The sequence below is a fragment of the Pituophis catenifer genome, unplaced genomic scaffold (assembly GCF_029215685.1).
Source record: "Pituophis catenifer annectens isolate HBS135680 unplaced genomic scaffold, rPitCat1.0.hap2 SCAF_3, whole genome shotgun sequence".
Classification (NCBI taxonomy): domain Eukaryota; kingdom Metazoa; phylum Chordata; class Lepidosauria; order Squamata; family Colubridae; genus Pituophis; species Pituophis catenifer.
In genome coordinates this window covers 98,117,917-98,132,117 of record NW_027256883.1, presented here as the reverse complement: position 1 = coordinate 98,132,117, position 14,201 = coordinate 98,117,917, and the positions used below count along the sequence as shown (strand labels likewise).

Here is a 14,201-nt window from a genome sequence, read left to right as displayed (position 1 = left end):
TTGCCCCCGGAGATAAGAAGAATCCATGACCTCAATGCCTTCCGTCATTCCCTGAAAACCCATCTTTTTCAGCAAGCCGGGTTGGCTTAAGAAGAAATTTTTAAATTCTTTTAATTAGTTTGTGATTCTTAACTTTCGGGCCAAAATTTATATATATTTTTAAATGTTTTAATATTTGTATTCTATGTTTTTTATCTTGGCTGTACACCGCCCTGAGTCCTCAGGGAGAAGGGCGGTATATAAATTGGAAATTAAATTAAATTAAATTAAAAATTTCAATATGGTGATCGGTCTGTTCAATAACTCTCTCTGGGTGTCTTCTAATTCTTGAATGTTGGTATTACTTAGATATCCTTTGATATTTTGTTCTTGGATTTCCTCTTGTTTATATAGATTCTGGAAAAAGTTCTTTGCTATTCGTTTTTTATCTTCGTTTCTGTGATATATTTGCCCTTCCTCATCTTGCAACTGTATATTGTGTATTGTTCTCTTCTCCTTTTCTTTTTTCAATTTGTATGCCAGGCAACGTCCTGTTTTGTTTGCATGTTCAAAATGGTTTTGTTTTGCCGATTTAATTTTCCTTGCTATTTCTGTTGTTGTGATTAAATTTATTTTATGTTTTATAAGATTTATTCTTTCTTTGATTATTTTACTGTGGGGTTCTTTTTGTAGTTCTGATTCGTTTTTTTTAAGTTGTGTTAATAAGTTTTCTCTTCTTTGTTGTTTGTCTTTATTTTTCTTTGCTTTGTATGCGATTGTTACATCTCTTATGTAAGCTTTGGTTGTGTCCCACAGGTTTTGGAGTGATGTTTGTTCTTTCATATTTATTTGGAAAAATACAGTCATTTCTTTCTCAATCATTTTCACATACTCTTTATCTTTTATTATTTCCTTATCCCATCCATCTCTTTTGTCTTCGGTGTCCTTTCCATGTTACTATTATTGGGCTGTGGTCTGCCCATGTGTTTGCCGCTATTTCAATTTCTTTTATATCTTTCCTGAGTTCTGTGGTCATCCAAGCCATATCTATTCTAGACCATGATTGGTGTGGGCTAGAATAGAATGTGTATTGTTTCTTACTTTTATTCATCTCCCTCCATACATCCTGTAATTACAGTTACTGGGCCATGTCTTTGAATGTGTCTGGGAGTGTTTTTTTCCTAGTTTTATTCTTTTTACTACTCTGAAAGTCCTTTCCTGTATCTGTGATTGCATTGTAATCTCCTATGATGCATATATTTTCGTATTCTAGATCTTTGATTATCTTGTGTATTCTTTTAAAATATTCATTTTGATTTCCATTTGGTGCATATATTGATACTAATAGTATATTTTTTGATTCCAGCATAATTTCTATCATCAGAATCCTTCTGTCCTCATCCGTATATATTAAATGTTTTTTAATGTATATTGCGATCCCCCTCTTTTTTTGTTCTGCTAGTGAAGTGTATAATGTTCCTAATTGTTTATTTTCTAATAATTGTTGATGTTGCTTTTTAATGTGGACTTCTTGCAAGTTTATGATATCCATGTCTAATTTCTGTAGTTTTTTGAATGTATGTGTTCTTTTAGTTAGTATGTTTAATCCATTTATATTAATTAAAATCAGCATTAATTCTTTTTCCAATGTTCTTTTTTATCTGTTCGTTGACCTAAGCCTTCTTGTGTTTCTTGTTATGATTTGTGTTTCTTCCCTCGCTCCCTCCCGATCTTCTCTCTTTCCAGTCTTCTCCTTTCTTCTTGATCTCTTCCCATTTCTTCTGTGGAATGTTCTTGGGTCTTGCTATCTGATTCTGATCTGGTTTCCTGTTCTTCTTCTAGTATGAAGTGCTGGTCGAAAAATTCTTGTGCTTTCTGTAAAGTATCAATTTTGTATTTCTTATCTTGCCAGGAAACCAGAATCCCTTCTGGTATCAACCAGCGAAACTATTTTGTATTTATTTAATTGTGCTGTTAAAAAATTATAATTTCTCCTCTGTTGTCTTATCCTCCTCAGAATCTGTTTTAATGTTATTATTTCCTTCCCTTTGTACTGAATTGATTCTTCTCTCATTATTTTATAGATCTCTTCTTTTATGGTTTTTCTTGCTAATCTGATATGGATCTCCTTGGGTAATCTCTTGGGTGATCTCTTCTTTATCTTTCTGTTTAGCACTTCTAATGTTAACACAAACAACAAAAGTGACAGTGGGCATCCTTGTCTCGTTCCTTTTTTTATTTCAATAGACTCTGTCAATTCTCCATTTATCATTACTTTTGCTGTTTGTTTGTGATATATGGCTTCTATGGCTTTTCTACCAAAGCCCATCTGCACCAGCTGTAAAAGCATAAATTGCCAATTCACATTATCGAAGGCTTTCTCTGCATCTAAAAATATTAAAGCCATTTGTTTTTCAGGATGTGCCTCAAAATATTCCAAAATATCCAGAATTATCCTCATGTTATCTTTAATCTATCTTTTTGGCAGAAACCCATTTTGATCAGAGTGTATAAAATTATTTAAATATCTTTTGAGTCTTTCTGCCAATATTGAAGCAAAGATTTTATAGTCAGAATTTAGCAGTGATATGGGCCTATAATTCTTTATTTGTTGTGGGTCAGTATCCTCCTTTGGAACAAGTATAATATATGCTTCTGACCATGACTTGACTAGTTTCATCTTTGATATAACTTCATTCATGACTTCTAAGAATGGGAGACTCAACGCTTCCTGTAGTGTCTTATAATATTCCGCTGGCAATCCCTCCGGGCCTGGTGCCTTCCCATTCTTTTGTTTTTTAAGTGCTTCAGTTAATTCCATCATCGTTATATTTCCTTCTAACATCATTTCAGTATCTTTGGAGATCTGGGGTAAATTCGCTTTCTGCAAGTATCATTTAACGTCTTCTTCCTCAATATTTTCTTGTTCATACAGTTTACTATAATAATCTTGTATAATTTTTTTCTTCTCTATATTCCCGAATCTATTTTGTCCTTGGTCGTCTATTAGCTGTGTTATTTTTCTTGATTCTCTCTCTTTTTTCAATTTATATGCAAACCATCTACCTGGTTTATTTGCATCTTCAAAGTAGTTCTGTTTGGCACTTCTAATTTTTTGTGCTAAATCCTCTTTTTCTATTAGTCCCATTTTATGTTTAGTTGTGTCCATTTTTATTTTAATGTCCTTTTTTTGTGGAAGTTTCTGTAATTCTTTTTCAAGTTTCTTGTAGTCATCCTCTAATATTTTATAAGCTTGTCTTTTCTTAATATTTCTTTTACTTGTATAGTCTATTATCAGACCTCTAGTGTAAGCTTTCATTGTATCCCAAAGGTTTTGCATTGATGTGTCCTCTTTTCTATTTTCTTTAAAAAAGAAAGCCAGTTCTTTTTCCATTTTCTGTACAAAATCTTTTTCTTTTAATATTGTATTATTTAGAGTCCATCTAGATCTTCTCCTTTGACCTTTCCATTTCATTGTCATTGGGTTATGATCTGCCCAGGTGTTTGCTTCTATGTCAATTACTTCTATGTTAGAAATCTATGTGTATATAGAGAGTTAGAAGTCTTCCAAAAAATCACAGTCCGGATAAAAATAATTAAATAGAGGGGAAGTGGAGAAGTGACACACACAAAAAAAGGAGAAAAAATAAACTTTCTGTCTGAAAGGAAAATCCACAACTGTATAATAGCCAAAAATTATTTTGTTAAGTCTCACATAATATTTATAGCTCTCTTTCCAGAGTCACTGCAATAATCTTCTTTTCAGTCTCAGACTCCTGCCATTAATAGTTTCCCAGAAGAGCACCTGAGTAAACAATCCTGCAGACAGTCTTTGATGCTCTTCCCACTATCTTACGAATAGGCTCAGAGTCCTTGAAATGTAACACAGTTACTTACTTTTACCAGAGAGAAAAAAAGATACAATATTTCCAATCCACTAGATGGCAGTGTTACTTATTTTCTGCACTTTCCCTTCTCTTCCTGTATCCAATGCCCGATAAAATGAAAATGGAGAGAAAAGAAAAATAAAAAAGTAAAACCAGAGAGAATTTGTGCTAAAAAGGCACTAAAATTTTACCAATTAAGTAAATAAAACAGAAATCTCCAGTCCAATCCAGGCCAGTCCAATTTAAAGAATAAAATTGTCCATAAACATCCACAAGTAGAGGTAAGTTATCTGTAGTATCCCCATTCACTATTACTCTTGCACTTTGTGATTTATATATTGCCTCTATCATATTCTCAAATTTAATTCAGAATTTCATTTGTTTGATTTGCATGATCATAAATAACCAATTCAAGTTGTCAAAGGCTTTTTGGGCATCCAGAAAAACAAGGGCCACTTGTTTCTCTGGATGAGCTTCATAGTATTCCAGGGTATTTACAATTACTCTCGTATTGTCTCTTATTTGTCTATCGGGGAGAAAACCGTTTTGATCAGGATGTATAGTCTCATTTAATATTTTCTTCAATCTTTCTGCCATTATGTTCATAAATATTTTATAATCTAAGTTCAACAGGGATATTGGTCTGTAATTTCTAATTTGATTCTTAATCGTACCTTCTTTCGAAATTAAGGTGATATATGACTCCCTCCACGATTCTAGTATCTTCACTTCAAATAATGCTTCATTGCAAATTTCCAATACTGTTGGTTCTAAAATTTCACCCAGTTTTTTATAAATTTCTTCTGTGAGACCATCCGGTCCTGGTGATTTATTACTTTTAAGTCTTGAAATTGACGTTCTCAGTTCTTCTGGAGTTATTTCTTTGTTTAACAGTTCCCTTGTTTTCCTCCCCTAATGGTGTGATCTCTTCTTCCATTAAATAGTCGTCAATCTTCTCCATTGATATTTCTTCTTTTTTATAAAGGTCTATATAGTAATTTTGTACTATTTTCTTTTTCTCCTCCTCATTATTTTGTATGGTCCCCATCTCATCCTCTAATTATTGAATAATCCGCTGCTCTTTCTCTTTTTTTCAATTTGTAGGCCAGCCATCTTCCAGTTTTATTAGCGTGTTCGAAATAAAATTGTCTAGAGTATCTTAAATTTTTTGCCGTTTCCTCTTGCTCTAGTAAGTTTAATTTGTGTCTCGCAAGGGTCAAATTCTCCTTAACTATTTCATCTCCTGGTTTTTTCTTGAGTCACTTCTCCCAATCTCCGATTTCTTCCAAAATTGTATTATGCATTTTCCATTTCTCCTTATTTTTCTTTGCATTATAGGCTATTGTTATCCCTCTTATGTAGGCTTTCATGGTATCCCATTAATTTGTTAAGGAAGTATGTTGTTTTTTTTATTTTCTTTAAAAAATAAACTCAATTCCTTCATTATCCTTTCTATATAATCCTTTTCATTTAATATTTGAGGGTTTAATGTCCATCTTCTAATTCTTTTTTCATATATCTCTTAAATTTAATTCATCTGTCATATTAAAAATATTTTGGGTAAAGTATTTCTTTTCTTCTTATTATCTTTATCGCTAATATAATCTTTGGTATCCACTATCCCATTATAGTCGCCCACAATGCAAATATTCCTGTAGCCTGTCGTAATTATCTTTTCATGTAGTTTTTTACAATAGTCCCCCTGGTTCTTGTTTGGCGGATAAATGACTACTAACAAAATTGGTGTATAACCTCTCTTTATTTCCACCATTAAAGTTCTTCCCTTTGGGTCCGCATAAATTTGTTTAGCTATAATTCCTCCCTTAATATATATCACAACCCCTTTCTTTTTCTTCTCTGATAGTGCTCTATATAGTTTCCCTAATTTGTTATATTCCAAATATTTTTCATCCTGCTTCTGAATATGAACTTCCTGGAGGCATATTATCTCTGCTTTTTGTTTGATTAATTTGTTAATATTTGTCTTCTTTTTGCTGCAGCATTTAATCCATTTACATTTATTGATATAAACTTCCAGTCCTCCATTTTTTAATCTAGCTGCCTAGTGTTAAAAGTCTGTTTGCTCTTGTAACCCTTTGAGTTCTTGTTTTACTACCCTTTATTTCCTGGTTGTCTCTTTCTTCTTTGTTCTTCTTTTCTGGGACCTCTTCTTTAGCTTCTCGATGATGTAGCAGTTCTTCTTCCTGGCTTATAGTTTCCATCTCCTCTTTACTGCTCTGCTCCTCTTCAGTTGCCATCAGTTGATCAAGAAAGTCTTGTGCCATCACTAAACTGTCTATTTTTATCTTTTTGCCTTACCATGAGACAAGCATCCCTTCTGGGATTATCCATCTAAACATAATATTTTGCTTATTCAGTTGTATAGCCAGGAAGCGATAGTCTTTACGCTGCTCTCGAACTCTTCTGGGAACTTGCTTCAGTGTGATAATTTCTTTTTCCTTATAGATCATGGGTTCCTCTCAAGTTATATTATATATTATATCATGGACTCTCTTTCGAACAAATCTGATGTGGACCTCTCTGGGCAATTTATGGCATCTAGCATAATTCTTTTGGATTCGGTATATCTCGTCTATCTCGTTCATAATTTCCTGTTTATCTCTCTGCAGAGATTCTGCTATAATCTCTGCCATAATCTGTCCAAGATCTTCATCTTTTACCTCAGTCACATTTTGGAATCTCAAATAGAATGATGTCCTATCCATTTCCAACTGAATTACAGAGTCCTCAAGATCTTTATTTAGAGCCATCATCTTCTGATCTACCTGATCCACTTTTTTTTCAGTTTGTTCAGCTTTGGCTTCTACAATTTTTATTTTTTGTTCATTTTTCTGGATTGCTTCCTGGATTGAATTCATTTTGTTATCTAATTTTTGGATATCAACTTTCATTTCACCATGGTTGCTAAACATAGTTTCTTGCATCTTAACCATTGTTTCCTGGATCAGCTTGCAATGTTTGCATATTAGGTGGTGCGGTAAATTTTTCCGCCTTTGAAAGCCCTTCAGCCGGACATTGGTTTGAAGGGGAAGCCATTGTTATCGTTGGGCTCGGTGCTGTTTTTTTCCCTGTCTTTAAAGTTGTTGTTGTGAAGCTAGTCATCTCTTTCAATACTCTACTTTGCTCTCCCAGTATTTTATAAATATTTTTCCACACTTTCATCAACCAGTTACTATCTGTTTGTTCAACTATCTCTAATTCTGATTTCAATTTAGTCAGTTAATTGGCGTATAAAGCAACTATCAAGAGAAAAAAAGGAAAAATCTATATATATCTATGTAACTATATCACTCTCTCTATATACATCTACAAGCATGCAAATGAGATAACTAACAATATCAATGCTCTATATTAATTTATCAGACTATCTTAAACAATAAACAAAACTATATATATATATATATATCAGTTTAAAGGTCAAACCTAACAAATGTTAAATTAGCTATTAAGAGTCCAGTAACTATATATCTCCAATTGATCCCAGGATATAAATCTTAATTTAAATCAAGTTAAGCAAATTAAGTTCAGCTTACCAATCAATCATATATTCATAAAAGCTATATTATCTATATGTATGTCTAATATCGTTAAAACTGTTTTCAATCTTTATAAAGTATAAATTTTATCAATATTAATACCATCTAATATTCCTTGCAAATATTTATGATTAATGTAATTAATATAATTAATGCCAGATATAAAAATTAATTCACAGTTGTTCACTTAATCACTAAGAAATTATAAAATACTTTAAATATACATTAAAATTCTGACAATCAATTTCATGAGGGTATAAATCTTGAGTCTTCTCTGGTGTCTTCTTTCAAATACAGCGCTCAACTCCTCCCAAATCTCTTATACTCTGGTCTTGTAAATAATATGCAATATTATAGATTTTATAAAGTTCATAAATAAGTGAAGGCTTTATACGATCTATGAAGAAACCAGCAGATTATATAGTTTTTTCTTCCCCCTTACACTTTATTTTCGCCTCTATGCTCTTTAAATTCTCTGTTCAAAGGTTCAAATAAGATCAAAAGAGATTTTTTCCTTTCTTTTTGCAACTCCAGCACTCAGCCAATCCTCTCCTCTTGACTATGCTGAGTCACGGCAATGTCAGTCTTCGCTTCTTCTCCTTCAAATCCATTCCTGTCCTTTTCTATCTCTCTCACTGTCTCTCTAGTGTGTCAGCTCTCTCACCTTCTTCGTAGTTCTCAGTTCTACAAGTCAGTGCCTCCTCTCTCAGTGTCTACAATCATGCCTCCTCACAATTTTCACACTTTCTCTTCCTTGCCGCCTTGCCAGTTAAACACATTGTGCTGATTCACTCCTCCTTCCGCCTAATCACTGCTCATACTCTCCACTGGAAAAGCTTGTTGACTCGCAAAGACCGGACTCAATCTTTCACAACGATCTTTAATCTTGCGGTATTTGAAGTAATCACTTAAAATGACACCGTCTGTTGAAAAAAATATTCTCTTCCCTTTACTTACTGGCTCATCGCAGCCTCAGGTCTGCCATAGCAGGCTGCCAGACACATTTGCACTGGATCGACAGGGATGTCCCTTCATGCAACGAGTGATCGCTCTTCACTTCGCCATGCTCTGGACTCCCCCTCTAGTCTACAATGCCCTCCAGGCTTTTGCGCTCCGAAAGGTCCCCAAAACACGAAAAGTTTGATGTTGGAGAACAGAAACCGTTCTCCTTCCACTGCACCACTGTGATGCCACCACCGGAAGTCTCGCCATTTGAGTTTCTCAAATACTGCTTGGCATTCCAAAGTCCATCTAAGAGGTTGGCTAGGTTTAGGATTATCCACCCACCCCTTTTGTCTTAAATTTGTGATAGGGAGTGCAATCTATGCAAAAGATGGGATGAATTGGCGGTAAAAATTAGCAAAGTGTAGGAAGCTTTGTAATTGCTTCCTGGTTCAGGGTGGAGCCCAGTTCAGTACTGCTTGGACCTTTTGGGGGTCCATGTCAATGCCTTTATGTGAGATGCGATAGCCCAAGTATTTTGCTTTGGTGAACTCACATTTGGAGAGTTTGGCATATAGGTTGGCAGCCTGCAGTTTTTTGAGTATAGCCATCACGAATTTCACATGCTCAGCCTTCATTTTGGTATAGATTAAAATGTCATTCAGGTACACCAGTACTCCCTTATATAGGTGTTCATGTAAAACCTTGTTTATCAATTGCATGAACACTGTCGGGGACCCCTGGAGGCCAAATGGGAGGACTTTGAATTGGAAGCACCCAACAGGCAGTTGAATGCAGTCTTCCACTCATTCTCCTCCCTAATTCTCATGTGGTAGTAAGAGGTTGGCGAAACCCACGCCGTGGTGTCTAGCTAGCTGAGGCAGTTCCTTACATTAAGCAAAATCTGCACTGAAGCTCGCTCTCCATCCTCCCACTTGGGTTCGCTAGGCCTTTGCTGGCAGCAGCCTTGGCATGTGCTTCGCGTGTCTTCAGGGTTTGGAAGGCATTCATCATGAACTGCATGGCTTCTCTCATTATTAGGCCTGCTTGATCAGGTTCTTTGCCTTCCTCCTCCTCAAACTCTTCCAGCTCTAATTGCCTCTCTCACCACTGGCCACCTCATCTGACTCAGGTGATGGTCACCTCTTTGGTTCTTCCTTCTTTCTGACTCCAGAGATCACCTGGATCTTGATGAGTCTTCCAGATTCCGATCTCCTCCATCCACTGGGAGAGGTCCATCCCAGGGGGAGTCTGGATGAGGTTTCCTTCCAGCACTCAGAGTTTCCTCCTGGTTGCTGCCTTGGGCTGATATCATGTGCACAGTCCCCACAGTAGGACAGAGTGCCTCTCCAGGTTGACTGAGTTTGCAGATTTCGCTTAATGTAAGGAACTTCCTCAGCTAGCCCCTCAGGAAAGCAAGATTCTTAATCCATTAAATTGAATCAAAAAGAACTTTGAGAGAAAAGTGATTACAGGAGAACAGGGAGAAATCTGAAAAAGCCTGCACATTGCAAACAGCATTGTTTCATTTCCCCAAGCCCAACCCTCCTGACCAGTCCACCAGTAACCAATATATTGCCGTGAAATCATTTTGAGAATCTCTGAGGTGCAAAGAGATAAAAGGACATGACAGCCTTGGAAAACTGGCTGGGAGCTCACTCTTGTCTCCGAAGACACTCCCCCTTTCTGTCTTCGAAGATGCTCCCCCTCCCTAAATTCTCAAGTGGTTACAGGAAAAGCAAAAAGCAAGCTAAAATGCCAGCAAACCGCCTCCCTCACCTTCCAACAGAATGGCTGGACACGCAGATTGATCTGACACAGGGTTTGATATCTGTATAGCCAATAGTCTGGATTTAATCTTCATTACTATTTGCAAAACCTAGTTCATGGGAAGAGGCAGCAGTATCCATGATGGAGATAAAAGATCAGAGTAATACAAGTAGCATCCTGTTATTATAAACCTGAACCTCTTCTGTATGACTAAAGCAGCAAGAGCCTACAGTTATTTCTGGGAAGAGGGGTAAAATTGGAAGAAAAATTAAACCTGAGCTATTTGGGAAATTAAAAAATGGCAACCAACACTACTCTTTTTCTCTCTTTATATAGATTCTTTACTGTGGCAATGTTTGAATTCATGAGTTATTCATAATGGAATGTTGCCCCCTTGTGCTCTGTGTTGTGTTGTGTATACTTTTGTAGGCAAGTTGATAAATGCACAAATGTGTCGCACTATGAAATTCTCATACTTTGGAAGTGGGGAGGTAGGCTTATTCCACTCCCTCCCCTCTCCTCTTTGCCAATTCTCTTAAGTAAAATAGTTTTAAAAGTTCAGGAGTTAAATATATAAAGGAATCTTATTTCCAAGACCACAGTTTCTCATCCAGATGATCACCTCGTTCTTTTTTCCTTCTCTTCTTGCATGTGGCCGCCCCAGCTTTTGACAGCTCCTAATGGCTGTCTTCCCTTGCTGCTGGGTCGGAGGCTAATGCCGGCACTTCAGGGAACTTGCGACTTCCCTGTTCATACCAGCCTGTGCCTCCATTCTTCACTGTCCCTACAGGACAGCTATGATCCCTGGGGATCCCCTAAAGCTGCTGAGATATCAGCATTTTCCCGGAGCTCCGGAATTTGCCATACCGCCATGTTACTGGCCACACCCCCTCCAAAAAGTACGATTGACTATTCTGTTTTCACTATTTAAAAAATTACTATTTAAAGTTTGTCTAAAAATTTCATTCCATTAACAAATTCTAATGGGCAGTCTGCAGTCTGAAATGGGCAGTCTGTAGAATAAAACTTTGACAAATCCTAGTAATTTTTATTATCTTTATGACCTAAGGGCTTGTTTCAAATTCCAAAAGTTTCCTATGTTAGACTATAATGGACTATGTGAAATAGAAACAAATCTAATAATGTTATTGTGGTCATTAACCAGCAAAATGAAATAGAAATATTCTATTGGAAAATTAAATATTTAGGAGATTCCAGTGGAACGTTCAGAGTGGGGCTGGTTTCTTTCCAGTTTGGAACAAAAGTTCTATTTTGTGCATACTATTGTATTTTTTTTATGAAACTGATATATAGTAGCTAACCTCTCATACAAATTGAGCATTTCAAGTGCTTCAGTGTTATTTATAGATTACACATTAAACAAATTCTTTGATTTGCCACATATGTTATAGATTTAATTGGATCAAGCTTTCTTGGATGTTACCGATTATAAAAAATCAAATTCTTGTTCATTGATTGAGCCCAACATTATTTAATTAAATATCTTTTGCAAATCACCAAATAAAAGAATAGAGGAATCCAAAAATTGTACCCTATGAGGATAGGTGTTAAAAAAATTTCCTTCTGGCTGGCCAGTCCCAAATGCAGTCTATTTAATTTATTCATATGTTTATTCAGTGTTAATGTGCATTCTTTAACGTGCTCTGGTCTTTTCTACTTTTTCCTACCCCCACATCCTTTTTTAAAATGGAGACCTTGCACATTATACAGATTGATGTGTAGCTCTTGATCCAGAAAGCCAACTCTGAGCTAAAGGTGGAACTATTTATTGCAACAGTTTACCTCTGAAGAACATCTATCCAAAAATCTGACATAGAAATTAGTGTGTTGCAATATTGTAGGAAATGCTGGATATATGACTTCCTGCAGGACATTAGTCAGACCTATTCATTTTAATGTGTTCTGTAACACAGCATTGCATATAACTGAAGAAAACTGAAACAATGACTAAACGGTCTGCATAATGCACATGCATTATAATGTTGTTTTTACAGAGAAAACAGCAATGAGGACCAGAATTTTTGGAACCAGAATAATGAAAGGTATCATGGTGTAGTAACTTTTTCTTTTATTTTATTTTCTACATTTTTCCAGGCAGAGATACTTTATAAGAAAAATCCCAAACTACTAAACCAGTTGCAGTATTGTGAGGAAACGGGAATTCCGCTTGTTGCTATATTGGGTGAACAAGAGTTAAAAGATGGAGTTGTCAAATTGCGTGATGTGGTTACTAGAGAAGAGGTATGCCTGCCATTTTATTGTAGGGTTATACCTTGATATCAGAATAAATACTCAACTAAAAGCAGGAATAATTATATTCTTTGTGGTCTGTGAGCTTATTTTTCTTCTTGCAGATATTTCATTACCAAAATAGTTACCATCCTCTGTGACTTGTCCTGACTATCTTAATGGGTTGTTATAGCTAATTAATACCCATTTCTGATTGACCTTTCTGGCTCAGTTTATTGCATTATCTGAGCTGATTGTTCTGGTTCCTCTTATTTAACTGTTGATTGCTGAGTATGTGATAAGAAAGGATATGCTCTAGGCTGTTTGTTTCCATCTTTGGCTTGTGTTTGCTTTCTTCTTTTAATACTTGTTAAACAAAATTAATCTTTATATGTCTGTTAATGGATGATCTATCGGAATGCCAAGATTCTAGGAATATTCTTGTTTTGGGTGGTTGGGCATCTTCTAGTTTCCCAGATGAATTTGTGATTTGTCTTTACCTTGTAAAATTAAAGAATTTGTCTGTGTATACTGACATTAAACAAATTAAAAGACACATATAGATTAAGTCTTTATAATTTTTTTTAAAGCAATCAAAAGCCAAGAAGGAAGTTCTACGATAAAATGATTCAGGGTAAAAATTTATATTACATTTTTTGAAAATAAAATGGCAGAAAGCCAACTAGGCAACTTTGGATGAATCATTTTCTCTCAGCCCTAAATAGAAGGTAAAGGCAAACCACTTCCCAAAATCATGCCAAGTAAACTGCAGAGACTGGTCCAGGGAGTCACCAAGAGTCAACATTCACTCAAAGAACTTGAGCTTCCTGTTCCTGTGCAAGAACATGTATTCTATTGGCTGTTGTAGGGGTAATAGCTGGCTCTGTAGGTTGCCTCAGCTCCCAGATTTGGTTGAAGTTTGGCTGATGCAATGAAGGGGCTTGTTGCCTCAGCTCCCAGGTTTGGTTGAAGTTTGGCTGATGCAATAAAAGGGCTTGTTGGGCAATTCCTATTGTGGCTGAGGGCTAATCCTACCTTTGTTCAGACCTTGTTGCAGGGAATTTGCTTATGAATAGAGCTAACTATCTCTTAAATGCTGACATCTGCTGTGGGCTATTAGGGAAGGTGGGGGCTGCTTTCCAAGAGCACGTTTCTCATTCAGGGAAATACAATATTCTGCCTTCTTAATATTTCTCAAAAGTATTTCATTCTTCTAGCAGAGGGGTGGGTGCTAGGTTTCTACACAACTGTATTCTACAAAAAGTAATCCATTAGCTGTTAGAGATTCAAGGCTTCATGAGACACATGAAGTCTTGAATCAGAATAACTTAGTACCTTTCCAAACTAAGACATTTTATTAGACAGACATAAATTGTTATAAACTGCAGCACACTTCATCAGATGCATGGAGTGACTAAACTGATGTTTAAATTGGGAAGGGGGAAGACAAGATGCTTATGCAGCAATTGTAATATGTTAAAAATCTACTGTTTGTGGAGATCCCAACAAACTGCTAATTGATTGTAATCTGCCTCACTTGTAATCTGCCTAACTACCCGGTTTTCTGGCTTTCCCTCTTCCTCTCCCTCCACCCACCCCTGTCCCAGTTTCAGTCCAAATCAACTTACTTCACCGTAGATCTGATACATGAGCAGTTTATAGGAGCCTTTTAATAAGATGTGATAGTCTGAAAAGATGCTAACAGGTTTCTTCTGATATTTGGCTACCATAGATCAACACAGCTCCCCCTTTAAAATGCAGCATTGAACAGTCTTTCAAAAATGTAATTAAAACTGTAACTGACTTTTGACATGTC

At 35.9% G+C, this 14,201-nt stretch overlaps 1 protein-coding gene across 3 annotated transcripts in view; it reads left to right on the top strand.

Annotated features, from left to right (window-relative positions):
- The window catches only part of HARS1 (histidyl-tRNA synthetase 1), a 101,535-nt gene that overhangs the window by 86,917 nt on the left and 417 nt on the right, over positions 1–14,201 (top strand). For 2 of the 3 annotated variants that reach the window (XM_070939161.1, XM_070939160.1), the window contains one exon: positions 12,251–12,397. The exons of the other annotated variant lie outside the window; for it this stretch is intronic. In XM_070939161.1, the coding sequence (XP_070795262.1) occupies positions 12,251–12,397 (147 nt within the window). The remainder of the gene's footprint in view (positions 1–12,250; positions 12,398–14,201) is intronic. 3 annotated transcript variants of the gene reach the window in all.